Below are 21,426 nucleotides of genomic sequence, written 5' to 3'. Positions count from 1 at the left end.
GGTTACTAATGTGCTTTCTAATCAGTGATTACCGTACCTAGCAGTGCCAGCAAGCCCATGACAGTCAGCACTGGTTTCCGCACCATCTGGACATGAGGTGGCTTTGTATTATTCATCTGAAAACGTGCTGTCAGAGTCCGCTGTGTGAAGAAATCTGGGTAGTAGCTCAAGAAGGCATTGTCATTACTCAGCAGCGTATAGTTAATGGTGTTGTTGGCTTTGGAAATTAGTAAGTTTTGATGCTGGATGATTACCTGCAAAACGGCAGAGAAGATGGAAACACGTCTTTATTTGTTTTATTTTTAATCTTCACAGCGTACGGGGAAGACATGTCACTGTCATTTAGAAAAGTGTGAGGAGTTAAACTATTCGTCACAGCTCATGAAGAAATGTATTTTTTAGGTGAAAGTTTAAACACAGAAAAAATTAAGTATTCACACAGCTCAGCTGATTAGAAGATTGAAGTGAGCACTACCAGTAGTCTGCATAAATTATTAATATATTTCTTTGCAGTCTGAACTACAAATAACATTCCTTATTTGAACAGATTAGTAATCTGGATTTACCATCTGAAATAAACATTTATTCCAATTCCAGAGATACTTTCTAGCTGTTACAAAGGGCTACAAAGGGAGCTGGGCCTGCAAGTTGCTCCTGGATTCTGTTTCTCTATGAGTAGTTTTACCCATTTGCCACTAACACGGAATAAATTCAGTATTTCACTGGTTATTTTGTCATTTTCCTGCAAACTTCAGAGCACTCAAGCTCTCTGCCTAACATATTTTATCTAGATATAGGAATCAAATAATACTTTAGAAGGATGACAACAAAGAAGGTCTCATTGTGTTTCTCAAATAAGAGCTTTTAACCACATGGGGCTATCTACCAAAGTGTTAATTTTCTGCTGAATTTGTCTTTTCTATCCCTTCATACCACTGTGTCACTGTAAACACTGCTGTTTGCTCTTATGAATTCCCTGCAATTCAGGCAGTGACTTGCTTCTTTGGAGAAGACTTCTGCATACAGGCTGGAGGAGGTAGAAGCCCTTGTCCCAGAGGTGCAGGTGAATATATGTATCCTGTTTCCAAGTGAAATGCATGGTGCCATGTTTGCTATAGGAGATAGTGACTCTCAAAACAACACACAGTGGGAACTGTTCCTATGTAGAGGCAAAAGTTGAGCTTGCTCTGGGTACAGAATACAGACCCTGCAAGGGCAAGCTGGGTATTCTCTTCTACTTCTGCTTTTCTAAGCATGAGCAGTAATGACTAGCATTAATTAATAAGACCTTATGTATGGAGTCATTATACAAAGCCAAAGAACAGGCCTATGCTTAGAAATCAGTTTACTTCTTAACTGAACTTGATGTCCCTCGATAAGATGAACTTGTGAAGAGGTTGGAAAATAACATCCCACAGAACGGAGGTGGGAGGTGGCAATAGCAGTGTTACACAGAGGGAGAATGAGTAGTCTTACAGGTGAATCTAACTGGGGGACTGTACACAATATCCAGCACATTCTCCAACACATGGAAGGCTAGATGTCAGTTGTCTTTATTAAGGGAAGATGAAGAAATTTAATGTAAATTAAATAAAGCTACTGGGAACAAAGAATTCAGGGAGATACCTGCTATATCTGTATTTTCTCATCTCCATTATTAAGTTATCAGAATAATAAAAATTAAAAACCCAATACTGTTGCAGAATGGTCTACTTTTACAATTGCATTAATGCTTCCAGAGACTCTACTATGACAAGACCATTAGTGAACTGAGTTACCTTTACAACCATAGCTGCATATGTCACATCAGCTCGCCACAGTTGTGGAACAGACCATCCAACCATTGGATCTGCTTCATCATTGTATATGGGAATGGAAGCAAAATTTGGAAACAACTTCTGAATTTGGTCAACTGCTTCCACTTCTTGTTGCAAGATGTAGAGAGAACGCCCACCTCCCTGCAACAATATTTCATATCTTCTTAGATAAAAAAAAAAAAAAAGTGAAGCAAATAGTAGTAACCACAGAGATGCACCACCACATTTTGATAATATATTCCTGGGTATACATTCTTCCTGAAAGTTTCTTTAGAACAAAGAATTCTATTTCCTGCCGCAGGCTGCACACTCACAAGGAAATCAACATCATAAACCAGAATAAGACATAACTTAGACTGAATTGCTTAAAAATAGCTTTAAATTGAAGTCTTGGACTAACCTTCTTATGAAGAGAGATGTAGTCCAACCTTACACCAGTCTCTCCTGTGAAAAAGTTCGTTCCATTGTAGCAGTGACACAAAAGACTCCAGCATATGGGTGACTTGGGAAAGGGGTGGAAGGAGTCCCCAGGTCCTCCAAATTTTAGTAGAGTACTAGCTGCTCTTAATCCTTCTGAGCAAGCATCATAATAGTTGAGAAACCCTGAAGTCCAAGCAGATGCACATAACAACAGAGATAACTCAGAATTTTGATCTAAAACTAAAGATAACTCTTTTACTCTATTACTGCATTTATTTGGACTGATAATATAACATTACTGACATTAAAGCCTCCACTGCATTCACAAGGTTATTCCTAAGGTCCTAAAGCACATATCTGACAATGAATTACTTTCCTCTTCTGCATCCTGTTACCTCCAGTAAAATTATTTTATAACCAATCAATGGTCTTAAGAGTGTAATTTGTGTTCTGTTTTCCCTATTCTGCTATCCCTGTATTGATACTGATGATCAAGCAAGGGACAGAGTCATTATTGTAGTCAGTAACATGGCCGTAGCATAAAATATTAGATACCTTTTTCATACTTAAATCTCAGATCTATTTTATTTATTCAACAGCATTTCTTCTTTTTCACCTTTCCCCATTCAACACACACACCACACAAACTCTTCTAACATTACTACAGTAGTAAGAGCTCAATAATGTGCTTACCTTTCACCGTCATAGACATATTGTCAAAGTCATGGTGGTCTGGTTCATTCCAAGTTTCAAAATTCCATTTAGCAACATGCTCCAATCCGTATCTATCTGCGCAAGAGTCCTCGTTTATCAGTGAGTTGCAGTGCATGTACAGGTAATCCTATCAGCTATTCATGTGCTGTGTGTGAAGGTATATACCCAGAGGTACAACAGGGTGTAAATTATCCCTTTTCAATAATCATAAAAATGCAATTTTGGCAATTTTAGAATGATCTTTCATCTTGGGTGCAACAATAGTGGAAAGATAAAAAAAACACCAGCACAAGACTGCAGACTGAGGTGACATGGGTAATAGCTTTGTTGTCAACACGCATAGACTTCATGAGGCCTAGGCTAAAGCTTCTGCTGCATTAGAAGTTCTTAGAACTGCCATGTAGTATGTATTCATGCCATCATGCTCCAGCACAAGCAGTAGAAGTTAAAATTCAGTCCTCGCAGGCAGGCCAAATGGGCTTCCCAGACCACACACTGTACATTATGGCTTTTGGCTGTGGATCAGTTAAATGAGGCTATTGTCCCATTTGCTATTCTGATATGCATATTTTCCTGTTCTAAGCTGAAATCCATCATCAAGAAACTGTAACAAGCCACAGAACATTCTGAGGTAGCTAAAAAGGACTACAGTACAATAAGTAATAGGGCTGTTGCCTTTTTTTTGGAACTTACCTATGTATCTGCTGGCAAGAAGTGTAACTAAGTTTCTCCATCTTACTACTTGCTCTTTATCTTCAAAATTTAGAAAATATCCTGATGGATTCCCCATCAATTCAAATCCTAAAACAGACACAAATGTGAGGTTCTTTTCTTTTTTATTATTATCCCCTTTTGATTAGTGAAAGGGTTATTGTATTATTTGAAGCAAACTCATTAGTGAATAAGCAAAGATAATGAAGAAACATCAATAAGTTGTCTTTCTTTCCTGTATCTACATGTTTCCTCTGGGAATATTAGATTTAAGTTTGCTCACATTTGTTCCTTGCTGATGACAACAGTAACCAACAGAAATACTTACCATCATAAATCTGGTGCAGAGGAGGAACTTTACACAGTGGATATCTGCAGAAATTCAGGGGATACTGTATCTTGAGAACCTGCTTCTAAGGCCCCTTTAGGTGCATGTTAATTGGTAAAAAGCTTTCTCTTCTTCAAGAGATGTAATTTTTCAATCAGTAAATCTCAGACTATCACTGAAAACTATGTAAAAGTTCATTTGTTTATTGCCCTTATAATGTTTTTCTCAGGCTGCTTACATTACCATGGATATGAGGTAAATGCAAGTACTAAAAAACAAATTTTTATCAAAATAAAAGGTTCACTATGAATAGTTCTATCTGATGATTGCACAGTGTGGACAAAATAGCAGATGTAGCAAGTTCTGGAGGTAAGGAGCTGCTCTTACCTGGAATAAGCTTATTTTCCCACAGACAATCCATAAGGTTATCCAAGGCAGTAAAATTGTAGTAAAGTTTCTCATTCACCATTCTGGGAAAAAAAAAAAAAAAAAAAAAAAAGATTAATAAAGTAGTTAAACGTAAATACTGTAGTACTTGGTTGCAGATAATGAGTCAGATGCCTGCTTTCTTTTGGCTTTCAAAATCCACACACAACTAGGGTTCTTAGAACTGTACACCGATTTCCTTCCTCTGAAGGGTGTTCAGCACAAGCAAGGCATTTTTCTTGTCCAACACATGTCCTTTTCCTACTTCAGCAGCAGCAACAAAAGCAATGAAATTAGGGTGCTTGTTGGGTTCTGAGTGCTTAATGTTAGTTTCTCTAAATTTTTTCTGAAGTGCATCTCTACCATCTGCAGAGCAAAACAGAGCAGGCAAAACAACAACAACAAGAAAAAAAACAACAAAAACAAACAAACAAACAAACAAAAAACATAATCCAAGACATATTTACCATACTAACTCCATCTGTGATACAACCAAGCACATACTTTTAGTCCCAGGAGGTCACACTCTTACCAGAGACCAGAGGCTGGCTGTTCTCTTTCAGGATATGCCCTGCCACCATGACAGACACTGTTGTGTCTGCAACTATTTCTTGTTGTGTAGCAAACTACAGGTTTGCTGTTGCTGCCAAAGTCAAACAATGTAGCAGAATGATGAAATAATTAAGCAAATGGCAGACAGATTTGTTTTACTACTTACTTTAGTGCCTATAAAGCATTTCCAAAGTTACTGCTGGACTTACTAAAGTGTTTTTTCTGTTTTTTGTTTTTTGTTTTTTGGCTTGGATTTGTTTTTTTTTCTTTCAGACAGACATTAAAAAACAAACAAACAAAAAAGTCTGTCAGTCCCATTCCAAAGTTCAAAGACAAATATTTTGCTGCCGAATGTTGTTTTGCTCCCACAGATCCATTAACTATTTCCAGTTATACCCTGTGTTCTATTGAAATATTTGCTTACTTGCACACTTACATTCAGTGAGCATAGAAATGATTAACTCTACTGTCTTGTAAATACTTAATAATGCCACACAAATAATAGCAGAAGAACAAAAGTTCTTTCTAACAGCAGTCTAACAGCAACATAGTACTATATGAAAACACAAAAGTAAACACAACCCTCTATTCTATATATGTATCCTTAAGATCTCAACACATCTATTTTTTTCCTCTTGCCTCCGTTAGGTTAAGCATTTAAAACAGAATGCCAATGCCAGCTATAGCAGAGGTAAACAGCAAATCATATGATGTACTGTGTGTTTAAGTGTAGAAGCATGTTTTACTTCCTTTGGCTGGCCCACCACTTTACAAGAATCATTTCAACTTGCAAATGGATTACAAAGTATTCTGCTATTATAAAATGATTGCTTTGAGTGATACAATTGCCACTTTCAAAGACTTTGTTCTTACCCTTAGTAAATTGTCAAATTAATGACTTCATCACCAAGAACTGTAAAATTTAAGCTGGATCACTACATGTCTTGGGGTGTCTGGAAGTAATGCTGGCTGCCATGACTGAGACAAGACATTATCATTTCCAAACAATCTGCATAATAAATATTGGCTCATCTGTCAGGCTGCTACAAGACATGATTGAAAATAAATTTTTATGACACTAATGACAAGATCAAAACTGATCAACTCAGCAGTCAAAAGATTGCATTGTCTTTGATAATAAACTTGCAAACTCCTACAGATCTTCAAGTTTTTCTCCCTCCCTCCCTCCCTCCCTCCCTCCCTCCCTCCCTCCCTCCCTCCCTCCCTCCCTCCCTCCCTCCCTCCCTCCCTCCCTCCCTTCCTTCCTTCCTTCCTTCCTTCCTTCCTTCCTTCCTTCCTTCCTTCCTTCCTTCCTTCCTTCCTTCCTTCCTTCCTTCCTTCCTTCCTTCCTTCCTTCCTTCCTTCCTTCCTTCCTTCCTTCCTTCCTTCCTTCCTTCCTTCCTTCCTTCCTTCCTTCCTTCCTTCCTTCCTTCCTTCCTTCCTTCCTTCCTTCCTCCATTTCTCCTTCCTTCCTTCCTTCCTTCCTTCCTTCCTTCCTTCCTCCATTTCTCCATTTCTCCATTTCTCCATTATTTCTGATTTCTCTCAAGTCTTGGTTTCTAGATGCCAGTGTCTTCATTTATAAGCACGCAGAAATAAGTCTATGTACTTATCATTAACTTAAACACCTGTCAGGCTTAGACTGCTCTCGGTTGTTGGCTATGGCAGATGTGAAGCAGCAATCACTGTCCCATTTGTGCCTGGTTTTCAAAAGTCCCTTAACTAACTGGGCTTTTCATGGAGACCTGCCAGATAAAGTCTTACTCTTCTTCAGTTACAACAAGCAAATGCACATAAGCATGTTTACTGGTATTTTGGCAGCAGTGTCCTCACAAGCCTAGGCCTAAGATTGGCATATTCCAGTGGCGACACTTCTTCTCAGTCTTTGTCACAGTCTCACTTCCAGACCTATCTGTTTGTGCTGCCACATGAGAGCAACAGCTGTGCTGTGAACATGAATGGTAATGAGTAACAGGAGGGGTGTGTAGGGATTGCCTGCTTGCTGTCACAGAATCTTCTTTCTTTCTTTTCTGGAAAGGCTTTTTGTGGGCCATCCTTTGCTGAGTCAAAGGTTGTAGACTGCTGTTAACACCTCTACAGATAACCAAGAACACGGATAACCAGGATGGTGGAGAAGAGCTCGGCAATCACCCCTGCCAGCTCCCTCAGCACCTGAGGGTGGAGACCATCCGGTCCCATGGACTTGCAACAGTCCAGACGGAGGAGGAACTCTTAAACTGTCTGTGGACTGTATTCTGCGTTCCATCCCAGATCAGGGCATAATGTGTCCTGAGGATAACTGATCTGCCTATTAAAGGCAGATGTAAAGAATATGTTGAGGACCTCAGTCTTCTCCTTATCCTCAGTGGTCACGCTCCCCAGTGCACCAAATAAAGGATGGACATTTTCCTTGGTTCTTCTTTTATCATTGATATATTTATAAAAGGATTTCTTATTTTCTTTTACTGTAGTGGCCAATCTGAGTTCAAGTTGGGCTTTTGCCTTCCTAATTTCCTCTCTGCATATCTTAGCAACTTCCTTGTAATCTCCCCAAGTAGCCTGTCCCTGCTTCCAGAGGACACAGACTTTCTTTTTCTTCTAGAGTCTCAACTGGAAGAAAAAGAAAGTTCCTGGTTCATCCACATTGGTCTTCTTCCCCTACAGCTCGCCTTACAGCACTCAGGGACAGCCTGTTCTTGTGCCTTTACGATTTCCACCTTGAGGAGCATCCAGGCTTCCTGGATCCCTTTACCCTTAAGGAGCAACTCCCAAGAGACTCCTGCAACAAGCGTCCTGAAAAGGTGAAAGTCCACCCTCTGGAAGTTCAAGAGAGCAGTTTTGCTAGTCACCCTTCTGACATCTCCAAGAACAGAGAATTCTACAATTTTGTGGTTGCTCTGTCCAAGACATTCCCCAACCTTCACATCACCTACCAGTCCTTTAGTGTTAGTGAAGAGCAGGTCTAGCAGGGCACCACCCCTGGTAGGCTTTCATAGCAGCTGTGTAAGGAAGCAATCTTCCACACACTCTAGAAACCTATTGGACTGCTTCCCCCACACTGTGTTATATTCCAAACACGTATCAGGGAAGTTGAAGTCTTCCATAGGAACAAGTGCTGGAATCGTGCAACTTCCACAAGCTGTTCACAGAATGCCTTGTCCATGTCCTCATCCTGATTAGTCAGTCTATACCAAGCCCCCACCAAGATGCTACCCCTACAGGCAACATCCCCCTGGTCCTTAACCACAGACATTCAACTTTATCATTGTCAACCCCAAGCTCTTCAACATCAAAACTGTCTTTAAAAAAAAAGGACTACACCACCACCCTTCCTTCCTCATCTGTCCCTTCTGAAGAGCTTGTAACCATCTATCACAGTAGTCCAGTCATAAGAGTGGTCTCACCAAGTTTCAGTAATAGCAACTAGGTCATAGTTTGCCTGACGCACTTCCAGATCCTCCTGGAAGTGTAGGTGCCCATCCCCAGGGGTGTTCAAGGCCAGGCTGAATGGGGCCTTGGACAGCCTGATCTTGTCAGTGGCAACCCTGCACACAGCACATTTAAGGACTCTTCCAACCCAAACCATTCTGTGATTCTCTGATTCCATGAATATATTGTAAGATCTTCATGTTGTGAATCTTATCCATTCCACTTTCATCCTATTCCCCATTTACTCACTCAGTCTCTCATGACAGAAGTGATAAGCTTGCTTGAGCAAGTCAGCAATCTAGCTCACAACCAGATCTGCTTCAGTTATCACAGCTGTTGCTTGTGCTCCTTGGCCTATGGCTAAAGCTTCCTTCTTGTGCTCAGCAGGTTGCATCTTTCTCTCTTCTGTCCTAAGTTGATCCTTCCCAGGGGTACTGTAGTAAAGTCTGGAAAGCAAGCGTGCACACAGACATTGGACCAAATATCTTATCTGTAAAGACAGCAAGAAATACACAGGCAGGGTGTGTTTCTGTTCCAGGTAATCTTCCGCTGGGTATTGAACCTATGATAACATGTGAAGGTAATTTTATCAAATAAGAGTGAACAAAATTCTCTGTAAGAGAAATACTGTGGCTGACCTCAATTGGTACATCACAGTCCTGTTTAGGAAATGAAAGGCAGCATATGGGGTAACCATCAGCAGAGGTCTTCTAATGAAGAACGCTTTGCCTGGCTTAGGATGAATATGAACTACAATTCTGTGATTCTGTGATTCTGTGTGAACTGGAAATACATATTAGAGTACTGCATTTCTCATTCAGACATTCCACTCAACTTGTGAAGTCTCCCTTAGCATTTCTGGTGGACACAGATTCCACACAAGTTAAAAGCTTAACTTGCTTTCATCAGTGTCTGAGAACAGCAATAGCAGCAGGGCCAGATGTATCTGCTGCTTGTTGCTTGTTTGTTGCTCTCTTCTAGCAGGTTAGTGGTGGTGGCTAGCACAAGTTTTGGAGCAGCAGAACCTGTTTACATCTTCAATGGAAGCTTCTTTTGGAAAAGACTGGTGGTCTAATTGTGAATGCAGACAAAAACAGAAAACTGGCACAAGGTGATAGCAGAGGTGAGGTGAAAATGATCTCTTAACAGTAAACATAATTTTTCCATGGGGCATTGGCTGACTTCAGAATTGAAAGCTGCAGTCCACAAGGGAGCCACCTAAAGAAAGCACCTCATCTGTGGGAGGATTTCTATATTACATAGAGATAACTGAAAGTGGGGCCCAAGATACTAGGCAAGTTGCTAACATGTCAGCTGAGGTTATGATCATGTCACATACCAGTACTAATTTGACAAAGATGTTTAACTGTATGCTGGAACATCACTATGTATCCTTGTAAACCAGTTCATGCAAGCAAACTCTCCTTTGGCCTATAGTGCTAGGATGTGGCTTTTGGCTATGCCAGGCAGGCACTGTTGTTCTGGTGACTTAATACGCACGGTAATTAAGTGCTACCTCTCAACTGTAAACAACTGTTGTAGGTGACTACTACAAAGAGCATTCTTAGATACAGTAACCCAAGGAATTGCTTGCTGCATTTTTAGCATCCCTGATGCCATTTTAATAGACCATAAATCTCCAGAGCAGACAATACACATTTGATGAAACAAAAAATGTCCTTCTACTCTGAGTCTTACTTTTTGCAAGCAAAGAGAGAAACAACTTCTAGGAAATGTTCACTGGAGAAATGAAGGCACAAGCACTGATAAGCTCTGTCAGTTCAACTTCTAACTGCCACAATGCTCTCCAGAAGGAGCAATCTTCAGAAGCAGGTGTCTTCTTTAGCCAGGAAACTAGACTGTGAAGCGACAGTAAGTCACATAAGTTGCAGGCACAGCATCTTCAAGATGATGGTCAAGAGCTATAGAGGGGATACGCAAGTTTATCTTTTCCAAGAGGCCAAACTGCTGCCCACTAAGTCCCTCTTATAACTCAAAAGGATCTGCTTCCTTGTTTTTTGGCAGCTGTGAGGAATGATATGGAGCCAGCAATAAGTTCAGACTGTTACAAAGAGCTTGTTTGGTCCAAAACCACCAACTGTATATATTTAATTATTTTTCTGCTGATTACTTTCAAATTTCCTGACCTCGGAAGCAGGTCCTAGGAGACTGTGAGTACTATGGAAATGATATCTCAGTGAGAAGGGCAGAGTGTATTTCATGAGCATTCACCTTTCCAGAGGTCACCTTTTTAGCGGCTATTGCTCTGAGTTTCTTCAACACCAACTAAAAAAACTACTAAATTGATACCTCAGGTTTAAGCAAAGATCATTAATGAATAACTATGAAATTAGCAGGCCCCTGGGTTACTAATAAACATCACTCTCCCTTCTGAACTCAGTGGAATCCGGCAGTATGGTACTCATTCACAGTAGGTAGAACTGCTTCTACCATGTCCTTGCTCCACTCAATCTCATTTCATACAATCATTACATGTATGGAAGTCAGTTCTTTTCTGTGAAATCCTTGTATCCCAAAATAACCATGATCACTCAACCATTTGGAGATTCATAAATGTTGATTACTCCTCCCTACCTGTTCTTAACCAAAACATGGTCTGTGCTTTTCACAAAGGCATTACAGGCCAGAAAGCCTAATTTAGACAATTTTTCCGAACTGAAAGGCCAAATATTACTTTACCCCTGCTAAATAACTGGAATATTTTGTAACTTCCAGTTTTATTTGTTAGCATTAATACAAATTTCATTTGCTTCTCAGCTATATCATCTGCATAAACACAGACTTAAAATCTGCCTGCTTACAGCACAGCTTCTGCATGGAGGCTTCTGCACAGAGGCAGAATGCCGAAGACTTAATTCCATGCTATGCCCCTCTGAGGACAGAACTGGGTCAATACTCAGCATAATTCACTCACCCTGCACAGTGAATGAGTCAGCCCAGCAGTAAGTGAAGGGAGGATACACTGCAAACTACACAGCCAGGCAGCATCCAGCCCTTGCTGATGTCACAGCCTGTCACAGTTAATCTATCCATACAACCAACCAGCACGATACACGCACAAAATGAAGGACGGGTACGAATCATTGTGGCTTAGAAACAAACAGGCTTCATACATGCGAAACACATCTTTTTTTTATTGGAATTCACTACCTCTTCTAGAAGCCAGCCTGGAGGCTGTGCATTCAGCTGAATCTTTTTATTCTGAAATATATGAAATCAAATTTGTATTTCATTTATAGAGTATTTTAATTAGCTCCTTTCTTCTTTGAAATCAGCATTATTTGACCTTTACCTTGCAAAGCAACTTACAAAATCTGTGACCTGGCTAAATCTCACATGCACAGAAACGTAAGCAAACAATGAATGCTTTCAAGCTGATGCTAATTGAGGCCTATGATTTCCTATTTCTTACTCAGCCTGCTTTTGTGAGCACAGTCCTTTCTTCAGCAATGTGCATGTTGGTTGTGGGGGGAAGAAAAAAAGCGAGGCAGACAAAGCATCAGCAGCTTCCTGTGCCAAGGTGAGTTAGCTTGTTAGGAAAATACTGTTAGTCTGTTGTGTCTCTAACCCCCATCTCCCTCCTTTTGGAACAAATTTAAGACATAAAAGGGAAAACAGGCTACAAATTCATAGCAATTTAGGCAAAAGCAAAAGGCATCTTGCCACCTGGCCTTTCCAGATGTGAAGAGATCCCATAAAATTATCTAGGCTTGTATAATTTATTCCTGTGAGATGTTGTGATCTCTTGCTGAGATCTGCTGTGTCTAAATTCACTTGCAATGGGAATTAAACTGCAATAATAACAAGAATTCAGAAAAGGGAAAAGTTTTTTATTGATTCTTGGCTACAGACTTAAAGGCACTTTGAAAGGTAGGCTCAGACACTGCTGGACTTCTTAATCAGACCTTTCTTTTTGACTGGGTTTGATGTATGGCAATGATTTTGCTTCTGTATTAGCACATGACTACCAGCAGTTGAAAGGTTACTACATTTTTACATTGTCCTTGCTGATGGCACTCTAAATGATGTCAGCTATAAGCAAACTTTTAGAGAGTTGAGCAGGGAGACTAACTCCATAGTAAGTGCAAACAATAGCAAAGAATTACAGAAAAGCAAAAATGTGGACTAAATATTAAAGTTGCAAAGACACTCAGAAAGCAAACAGCTGATGTATTTCTCTAGTGTCTTGCTGAAGTTCAGACTGCACATGGTGTCTAAGCCCAGATGCTGCTGGATCTATATGCATGATTTATGTCCTTTCAGGTATGTAATTCCTACGTTAATCCTTGTTTGTGGACAGACAGAACTGACTGTTCTGAATATATCACTTACTTGCAAAATGAGAAATAAACAATACTGGGTCCACCTTCTAATTTATTGATGTTTAATAACTTACGATGGTGAAAAGGCACTGTTAAAATGACTTACTCTTAATTTTTTTCAGAATTTTTGTGATGAGTTGTTTCTGAATACTTCAAAACTGTTAAATGAGCAGCTCTTTAAAAAGCAGACGTGTCACTTTCTGGCTCTTGAAATGCAAAATACAACAATACTTCTTATAATTGAGCTGATAAAAAGAATCAGTTGCAGACAGTTTTCAATAAGATACAAACTCATAGCTTTCAGTACACTTTTAGCTGATAACATTACTCTGAACCTTGTTTTGGCATTGCAGCGTAGGGTAGTGATATATGATCACTAATAGTTTTTCCACTACATAGTCTTCTTTGCTCCATGTATAATCTTTTTTTTTTCTATGTGCTCCTGAAAACTTTCACTAATATGGAAAATCTTTTCAAAATATAAGTATCTTCTTTGCTTATGAAAAATGAAAATTTAGTTTACAATGCAGTAAGAAGTGCTCTGTTTTCTTTGCATACAGAAAAGGGTTTTTGAATATCCAGTCAAGATCACAAATGAATGTGATGTACAGACGGAGAGGCTTCACTGCTGCTTAAAAACTATCCTTGTCGTAGTAAATTTGCTTCTACAATTAACAAGTATCACTGGTAACATTCACCCTGAACTGATGAATAAACAGGCTTTACAGTTCTGCCTGCTTATGGATGAAAATGTGAAAAGGAGATCACAGCCCCCAGTCTGGAAAACAACTTTCTCACAAGAGAGATGACATAGTTTCAGAGGAGCTGAGTGTTGGGAGAGGTTGCAATATTTTTTGCTGTTGTTTTTAAAGGAACTAACAAAATCTTTGAAAGTAATTTTCACATGTTAAGGCAGATTCTTGAAAGTCATTACTAAGGGCATCAGTTCTGGAAACTTGTGCAGTTGTGTTTACTAGGCAGACAAGCTCATCCATTTTACAGTAAAAGCCATCTGAAGGTGTGCAAATTCTTCCTGGACATAAAAGTAATTAGCCAAGCTCTCACTATAATGGATTTTCATGAAAATCCTTTTTCAGTGGATACATCTGCTTTAATTACCATGGACAGCTCATCACTGTGTTTAAGGGCTGCTTTGCACACAGCCTTACTGTAATTGCATTTAACATAGTTTATTTTTTGTCTTGACAAAGTAAGTATACAGAACCCTTGCAACTGTTAGAGCAGACCACACTTCTGTTTGGTCTCCACATAGTATTAAAACAGAATAGAAGAGATGAGTAAGAAGGCATAGATTAACAGCCCCTGTAGTTTGACATTTTCATGCTTATCTTCTACCTGTAATTACACTCTACAGGACAAAGATACTGCTACTATTTATTTGTGTTATCTCACTTTAAATGCTACTGAAGTAATACAATTGGACAGATTCAATCTATATCACAACAGAACTTCTAATCTACTCTTGTAGAAAGCTGTGCTCCTGAGGAACTGTGCTACTGTGCACTGATAAGAAATCTGTTGTGGATCTACTGCAGCTGCTTTGTGCCTTTGGTAAGTGCTATGCAACTGGCTTTATGTTCGTAGTGGGAAGAATGCATATTAAAGAACGGTCTTGTTCAGCTTTACCCAGATATATGTTTGTTTGCACTGAACTTTACTGATCTAAGAGTTTGTACTGACATTAGGGACTACAGAAAGAAAAAAGAAATAAAAACCTAACTGATAATGTCTTTCCATTCCCACATACACATCATTTTCAGCTGCACTTTTCCTGCTCTTGTCAAAGCTAGAGAATGAATGTTAGGCATAGAAGGTAAGGGCTTTCAAAAGTGCTGGAACTCTGCACTTGTAATTTTCCTAAGTGATACCTGCAGGAGCACAGGAGATGTGCCAGCAATTTTCATTTAACAGATTCTATGCTGTTGGAAGGATTTCATTTCTGGTCCTTGTATTTCCTTCTGCGGACAGACTGCAGACTTGGTGGCCTTCCTAACACTGTTACAAGATCCTGGTATACTAGTGGTTATGGGAGTTGAGCAGAAGGAGGGAGTGGAAGCAGGCAGAAAGATGTAGAAATGTTTTTTACAGATTGTTCTGGGCTAAACTTCCATTATATGTCTGTCAAAAATTCCATCGTTTTTTGTCAACAGAATTCCATTTAACTGTTTTCCTCTGATTCTGCTCTTCTAGAGAATTACAAAAAATTTTAACTGTGAAAGTGTTGGAGGACCTTGACGAAAGGACTGTGCAGTGAATGTTCATACCTTTCCTGTAACATCACAATCAAATGTCTGCAGTTTTGATTGATTTCTAGGCCTAAGTTTGAATTACATACTTTGCCCTCGAACTTTGAAAAGAACATTCTTGACATTTTATTGTATTTATTATTAGTCATGGTCTGAACTTCAAACAGTTATTCTTGAATGCTCAGAGGATCTGTAATCTATCCTTCATTGAGATGTTTCAGTGCTTCATTTAGCTGTTCTTGGCTTTGTTTTTGGGCACCCAGTGGAACTCACAGACAGTACTGCAACTCCAGGCACCCTTCAAATGTTCATTCTTCCAACAACACACCCATGAACACAGGCTGAAGGAGTTGGGGTTGTTCAGCATAGAGATGGCGTTGGGAAGACCTTATAGTGGCCTTCCAGTACCTGAACATGGCCCACAGGAAAGATGGGGAAGAACAGTACATCAGTGAGTGTAATGAAAAGACAAGGGGTAATGGTTTTAAGCTATAAGAGGACAGGTTTAGTTTAGACATCAGAAGGAATTATTTAAAATAAAATGGTGAAAAACCAGAATGTGTTGCCCAGAGAAGCTGTGGAAGACGTGTCCCTTGAAGTATTCAGAGCCTGGTTGGGTGGGACTTCAAGCAACGTGGTCTAGTGAGAAGGGCCCTTTTTCCCCAAGGCAGAAGGACTGGAACTAGATGATCTTTAAGGTTTGTTCCAACCCAAACCATTCTATCCATCCAGCATTCTATGAAAACAAAGTTAGAAAGTTACAACTGACTCCAGTAGGGATCAACCAATAAATATACGTTCTGTAGTACTCTTAAATGTCTGAGAAAGGTGCTGTCAGAAAGAAGTGCAGAGAGGTCTATTTAAAAAAAAAATTTAAGTGGGAGAGAACCCAATTAATTTTAATCTTCCAGTACTGCAAAAATGATTATATTGGAAACACACTGTAAAGGAAAATAGAGTAGGCAACTTTTGTTGGTCATTTTGTTTCATGACTGATGATTCCCAGAGGTCAGCACTGGGGACTGTCCTGTTTAATATATTCACTGATGACCTGGATTAGGGGACTGAGTGCATCCTGAGTAAGTTTGAAGATTACACCAAGCTGGGAGGAAGGGTCAATTTGCCTGGGGCTAGGAAGGCCCTTCAGAAGAATCTGGGTACGGTGGATAGCTGTGCTGAAGCCAATGGGATGAATTTCAACAAGACCAAGTACCAGGTCCTGCACTTTGGTCAGAACAACCTTACACATTGCTACTACAAGGTTGGGGCAGAATATATTCTGTGTGGAAGAAATACACCTGGAGGTGTGGACCAAGAAAGCCAATGACATCCTGGCTTGTATCAGAAATAGTGCAGCCAGAAGGAGCAGGGAAGTGATCAAGTCCCCGTACTCAACTCTGGTGAGGCCGCACCTCAAGTATCAGTACAAAACTGAACTCAGCAGTTTTGGGCCCCTCACTACAAGAAATAAGGACCTGTAGCGTGTCCAGATAAAGGTAATGAAGCAGGTGAGGAGTGTGGAGTACGAGTTTCAGAAGAAGCAGCTGAGGGAACTGGGATTGTTTAGTCTGGAGAAGAGAAAGCTTGGGGTGACCTTATAGATCTCTACAATTGCCTGAAAGGAGGCTGTGGCCAAGAGGGGATCAACATCTTTTTCCAGGTAATAGGAGAAAGACAAGAGTCTTTCTTGGTGGTGGAGTCACCGACCATGGAGGTGTTCAAGAAACGTTTGGATGTTGTGTTGAGGGATATGGTTTAGCTGAGAAGTATTGGTGATGGTTGGACTGGATGATCTTAGGTCTTTTCCAACCTTGATAATTCTGTGATTCCGTGAAGAGGGAATGGCCTCAAGTTGAGCCAAGAAAGGTTTGGGTTGGATATTAGGAAAAAATTTATTCTCAGAAAGTGTGGTCAGGCACTAGAATGGGCTGCCCAGGGAGGTAGCGGAGTCACTGTCCCCAGAGGTGTTCAAGAAACGTTTTGATGTGTTACTGTGGTACAAGTTCAGTGGGGTTATATTGCTGGCAGGTGGATAGTTGGACTGGATGGTCTTGGAGATTTTTTCCAACTACGGTGATTCTATGATTCTATAAAGAATATGGCATTCACAAGTTAAGAGGTCATTTGAGAATATAAGCATTGGTTCTAAGAAACAGGTACCAAAATAGGTGAAAGGATAGACTTGAAAGACTGGCTTTGATTCAGATTGCTTTATGTTCGGAAATAACTACCACAAGCCTGAAAAGAAACAAACAGAAGCAATGAAGCCACTTTCTGTTTTGTCATAGTTTATATCGAAGAGACATACTGCCTTACCACATACAGTGTGTGCAGAAGTCATTACACACATTAAGCATGCTATTGCTTCCCTCTTATATGTAGAATATATTCTTGAAACCACCTTTGGAAAGGCAAAGAGACATGCCATGCCTGTTGCTTGTCATGACTGTCACTTGTTCAAGCAAGGCTTGATAAGACTTTCTATAGGAAAGAGATAAAAGAGAGGATTTTATTAAGACTTACATGAACTTCCTGAGCTTCTTATAAGTGCCCCAACTACTATAAGGAAGTCTGAGTTCTTGGAAACAGCCACTGGTTTTTGGAGTTTGTGACATTTAATAACACAGATGTAATGTACTTCTCTTTCTGCTCCACTGTCATGGTGGAGTTGACTTCTCATTTCCTTCATTTTAGTATTTTCTTTTTTACTCTTAATGAAAAGCAAACAACTTCTTGCTCGGGAATAAAAGGCTTTGTTGGAACCTGACCCTCTGTAGACAAGTTTGTGCACTGTACCCCAAAAACCACTCCCTCTGCTGGCAGCGAAGAAGTAATCACGTTTGCCTACCTAGAAACACAAATTCTTTCAAGTTTAACATCTCAGATTCTTAATGCAATCAATTGTACCTGTTCTCTCTTGTTTGAGAAACACACATCTCCTCACCCTTTAGCTTGTAGCTGAACATAATTTCTGACAGGAAAACTGAAAATTCAGTGGCTCAAATGGCAAGTTTAAAATGCAGTTCCTTTGAGTCATGGCCTTGTTCCCAATCAATTAAACTACACTGCCTAGTAACCATTAAACACTGATTAATGTTAGGAGATGCATGATTATTGGTTATTTGGGACAGGTCTGCACCAAGTAAAAGCTAAGGTAAGAGAGGAACTTCATACAATCTTATCATAGAATCATAGAATGACTTAGGCTGGGGGGACTTCAAGGATCAACAAGTTGCAACCATTCTGCCACAGGCAGGGCTGCCAACTGCTAGATCAAGTAATAGACCAGGTTGCCCAGGGACCCATCCAACGTGGTCTTGAAAACCTCCAGAGATGAGACATCCACAGTCTCTCTGGGCAATCCATTCCAGCACTGTACCACCCTCTAAATCTTCCCTTCTCCCCTGTCCTATCACTATCTACTCATGTAAGAAGTTATTTCCCTCCTGTTTATAATCTCCCTTTAAATACTGGAACCTCTAATGAGGTCTCCCCACAACCTTCTCTTCTCAAGACTGAACATGCTGAGTTACTTCAGCCTGTCTTCACGGGAGAGGTGCTCCAGCCTTCTGAGCACAACTGTGGCCCTTCTCTGGACCCTGATATCTTTGTTGTGTTGAGGACCCCAGATCTGGATGCAATACTCCAGCGCCTCACAAGGGCAGGCTAGAGAGGGACAATCCCCTCCTTCTCCCTGTTGGCCATTCATCTTCTCTTGCAGCTTTGCAGCCCAGGCTACCATTGGCCTTCCAGGCTGCAAGCACACACTGCTAGTTCATGTTAAGTTTTTTAACTACCAAGACCCTTAAATCCTTCTCAGCAGTGCTACTCTAAAGGAGTTATTCTCCCACTCTGCATACAAATCTGGGATTATCCCAATCCAAGTGCAAAAACTTGCACATTGCTTTACTTAACCTCATTAGGTTCACATGGGCCCACCTTTCATGTTTATCAAGGTCCCTCTGGATAGTATCCCTTTCTTCCGCAGTATCAACTGTAACACTTATCTCTGGTGTCATCAGCAAACTTGCTGAGGATACACTCCAACCCATAATTTATGTCACTGACAAAAAGTCAGCCAGTCTCAAGACATACCCCTTGGGGACACTGCTTGTCACTGGCCTCCACCTGAAAGCAGAGCCACTGACCACAACTGTCTGGCTGCGATCTTCCAGCGAATTCCTTATCCAGCAAACAGTCCACCCTCCAAATCAGTATCTCTCCAATACAAAGATAAGGATGTAGTGGGGAACATCACTTGCCTCCCCTTTGTCCACCAATGCTGTCACTCCACCACTGAAGGCCACTACCTTGGTCAGGCACAACTTCTCTTGGTGAAGAGACTTGGTCATTTACACACTTTAAACTTAACACAGTCTTTGTCCCACTGACCTGCCTACATTTTACAGTCTCTTGTTTACACAAATAACAGAGATCTTGTGATCTAAATGCAGTGACCTGGAGGAATGGAACTCTGACCTCCAGCAGCCCTGTTCTCAGCAAAGAGCAGAATACTTACTCCAGACCATGAAATACACGAATCTTAGACAAGACTGCAGTTCAGTTCTTGCGCCACACATAAAATTAAAAGCTAATGCTATACGAGGATGCATAAAGCAGAGAAAATCTCAAAGAAGAAACAGCTTCAAAGGTCAGAAGTGTGCTAGCCTGAACTCAGCATAATTTTTGGATCACTGTTAGTTAATTAATAATCTCACGTATTATTTAAACTCCAAGTCAGTGAGTGCTGCACATATATTGAAGTTTTCAGAGAAGTACAAGTGACAGCACACTACCAAGCAGAAAGCCGAAGATTCCTTAACTACCAATTCCTCTCTTGAAGGCTGCCTAGTTAATAATTATCATTTATGCAAATAGATCAAAGCCAGACTGACGACTTTCATTCATTCCAACATGCAAAAACAGAGCTGAACATTTCTGTCAAGAAGTTATTCAGGTAAGAGACTTGTCTTGCCTTCCACACTTCTAAACTCAGGTTTTGCTCATTCTATGCTTGTTCTCAAATGCTCAAAACGTTCTCTTTTCATTTATTTTGTACACTGGTGCTGATTTGTAAGATTAGTCATTATTCTGTGTTTCTGTAAGATAGATACTAGATGAAGGTTTTTAAACTTGTAGTCTGCAACTGGGATAGAAGTAATTTTTCCTATGAACCTGGTCTAAGAGTTTAAGACTGGTATTTGGCTTGTTCCTATTTGTACTTATAAAGTAATATATGAAACTTGGTTGGTTCAGAGAGTATTATTATTTAAACTGAGCATCTTCAGAGAGATTAGGTAAGAGTAATGAACAGTAAGTATTGTCTTTATTGGTTGTAGTAAACCTAAGATATCAAGGTAGGCAATGGGGAAAAAAACATGAGTATGAGCTATTTATTTATTTTTCTCTACAACAGCATAAAATGGTTTAACAGCCATGGAACAACCATCCAGCAAAAGCATAGGGCAGAAAAGAGTTTTCTGTTTAGCACCGCAATTGGAGACTAAGGTCTCGGGAGAGCCCTATTGGAAGACTTTTTTAAACAACAGACTTTCACTTTGGACCAGCTACCTTTCCGAAAGAAAGAAATCTGATTTTAAGGAGTACTCTTTAGCCCCTATAGAAAACATCCCTTTGGCATTCATGCCCTAGGACTCTCCAGAAGAACAATGTAGTCTTCCCTGTATTTTGATCAGCATGTTCTAGAAACCCTGAACAAAAATAGTTCCTGGAGAGCCACCCTAACCACCTGATTATTTATTTCCAAGGTCTAATCACTCCCATGGGTGATCTGTTGAGACAGCCTTAAAAATAGCTGCTGTTTGACTGTGCCGTTTCTCTTCTGGCCTGCTTATGACCTCTGGGATCATTATGTGGTAGTCCTCCTTCTCACTGAGACACTGCACGAAGGGTCAATCCTTTGGGGAAATGGGAACTGAATCAAATATATTTGTGAATGCATACGTTTGAAAAAGACCTTAAATTGCCCTGAAAATACTAGATTAGATTTAGAGCCGGAAGTAAAAACTGTGATTTTGAGATTTTAGTTAGAAATACAGCACTCTAAATATTTTTTCCTCTTTCACTTTCATATAAGTGAATATTCATGTGCCCCGGTGGTGCAGTGGTAGAAGTGCCGCTTGCAACACTGGAGGCCTGGGTTCGAATCCCCCCTGTGGTGCAAGTGGTAGAAGTGCCACTCTGCTACACAGAAGGCTCGAATCCTGGGAGTTGGACTCAATGATCTCTAAGGTCCCTTCCAACTTGCATGATACTGTGATACTGTGATAAGTAGAGAATTGAAACAAAACAGAAAAATGCTTTAAAGCCAAGATAGCTTGCCCAATTAGTCAGAATAAACTGTGCCCATCAAGTTTCACACACTTTTCTTCAAAAGCACCACAGTATTCTTGGCCTAT

At 40.2% G+C, this 21,426-nt stretch overlaps 2 protein-coding genes across 11 annotated transcripts in view; one reads left to right on the top strand and one right to left on the bottom strand.

Annotated features, from left to right (window-relative positions):
• The window catches only part of IDUA (alpha-L-iduronidase), a 76,886-nt gene that overhangs the window by 34,164 nt on the left and 21,296 nt on the right, over positions 1 to 21,426 (bottom strand). For all 3 annotated transcript variants that reach the window (XM_072360470.1, XM_072360472.1, XM_072360471.1), the window contains 6 exons: positions 4,378 to 4,460; positions 3,645 to 3,752; positions 2,931 to 3,026; positions 2,218 to 2,420; positions 1,779 to 1,958; positions 38 to 254 (listed from right to left, as the gene is read on the bottom strand). In XM_072360470.1, the coding sequence (XP_072216571.1) occupies positions 38 to 254; positions 1,779 to 1,958; positions 2,218 to 2,420; positions 2,931 to 3,026; positions 3,645 to 3,752; positions 4,378 to 4,460 (887 nt within the window). The remainder of the gene's footprint in view (positions 1 to 37; positions 255 to 1,778; positions 1,959 to 2,217; positions 2,421 to 2,930; positions 3,027 to 3,644; positions 3,753 to 4,377; positions 4,461 to 21,426) is intronic.
• SLC26A1 (solute carrier family 26 member 1) overlaps positions 1 to 21,426 on the top strand; it is a 39,134-nt gene that overhangs the window by 6,268 nt on the left and 11,440 nt on the right. For 3 of the 8 annotated variants that reach the window (XR_011906060.1, XM_072360462.1, XM_072360461.1), the window contains exon 3: positions 14,230 to 14,312. The exons of 1 other annotated variant lie outside the window; for it this stretch is intronic. Coding sequence is in view for 1 of the 7 variants with exons in the window: in XM_072360461.1 (XP_072216562.1) it covers positions 14,230 to 14,312 (83 nt within the window). In the remaining 6 variants the exon portion in view is untranslated. Of the gene's footprint in view, positions 1 to 9,443; positions 9,521 to 11,834; positions 11,939 to 14,229; positions 14,313 to 19,885; positions 19,965 to 21,426 lie in introns of those variants that run through there. 4 more of the 8 variants (XM_072360465.1, XM_072360463.1, XM_072360464.1 and 1 more) reach the window with 4 other exon arrangements.

The sequence above is a fragment of the Excalfactoria chinensis genome, chromosome Z (assembly GCF_039878825.1).
Source record: "Excalfactoria chinensis isolate bCotChi1 chromosome Z, bCotChi1.hap2, whole genome shotgun sequence".
Classification (NCBI taxonomy): Eukaryota; Metazoa; Chordata; class Aves; order Galliformes; family Phasianidae; genus Excalfactoria; species Excalfactoria chinensis.
The sequence above is the reverse complement of the archived record's forward strand: the minus strand, read 5'-3'. Positions and strand labels throughout refer to the sequence as shown.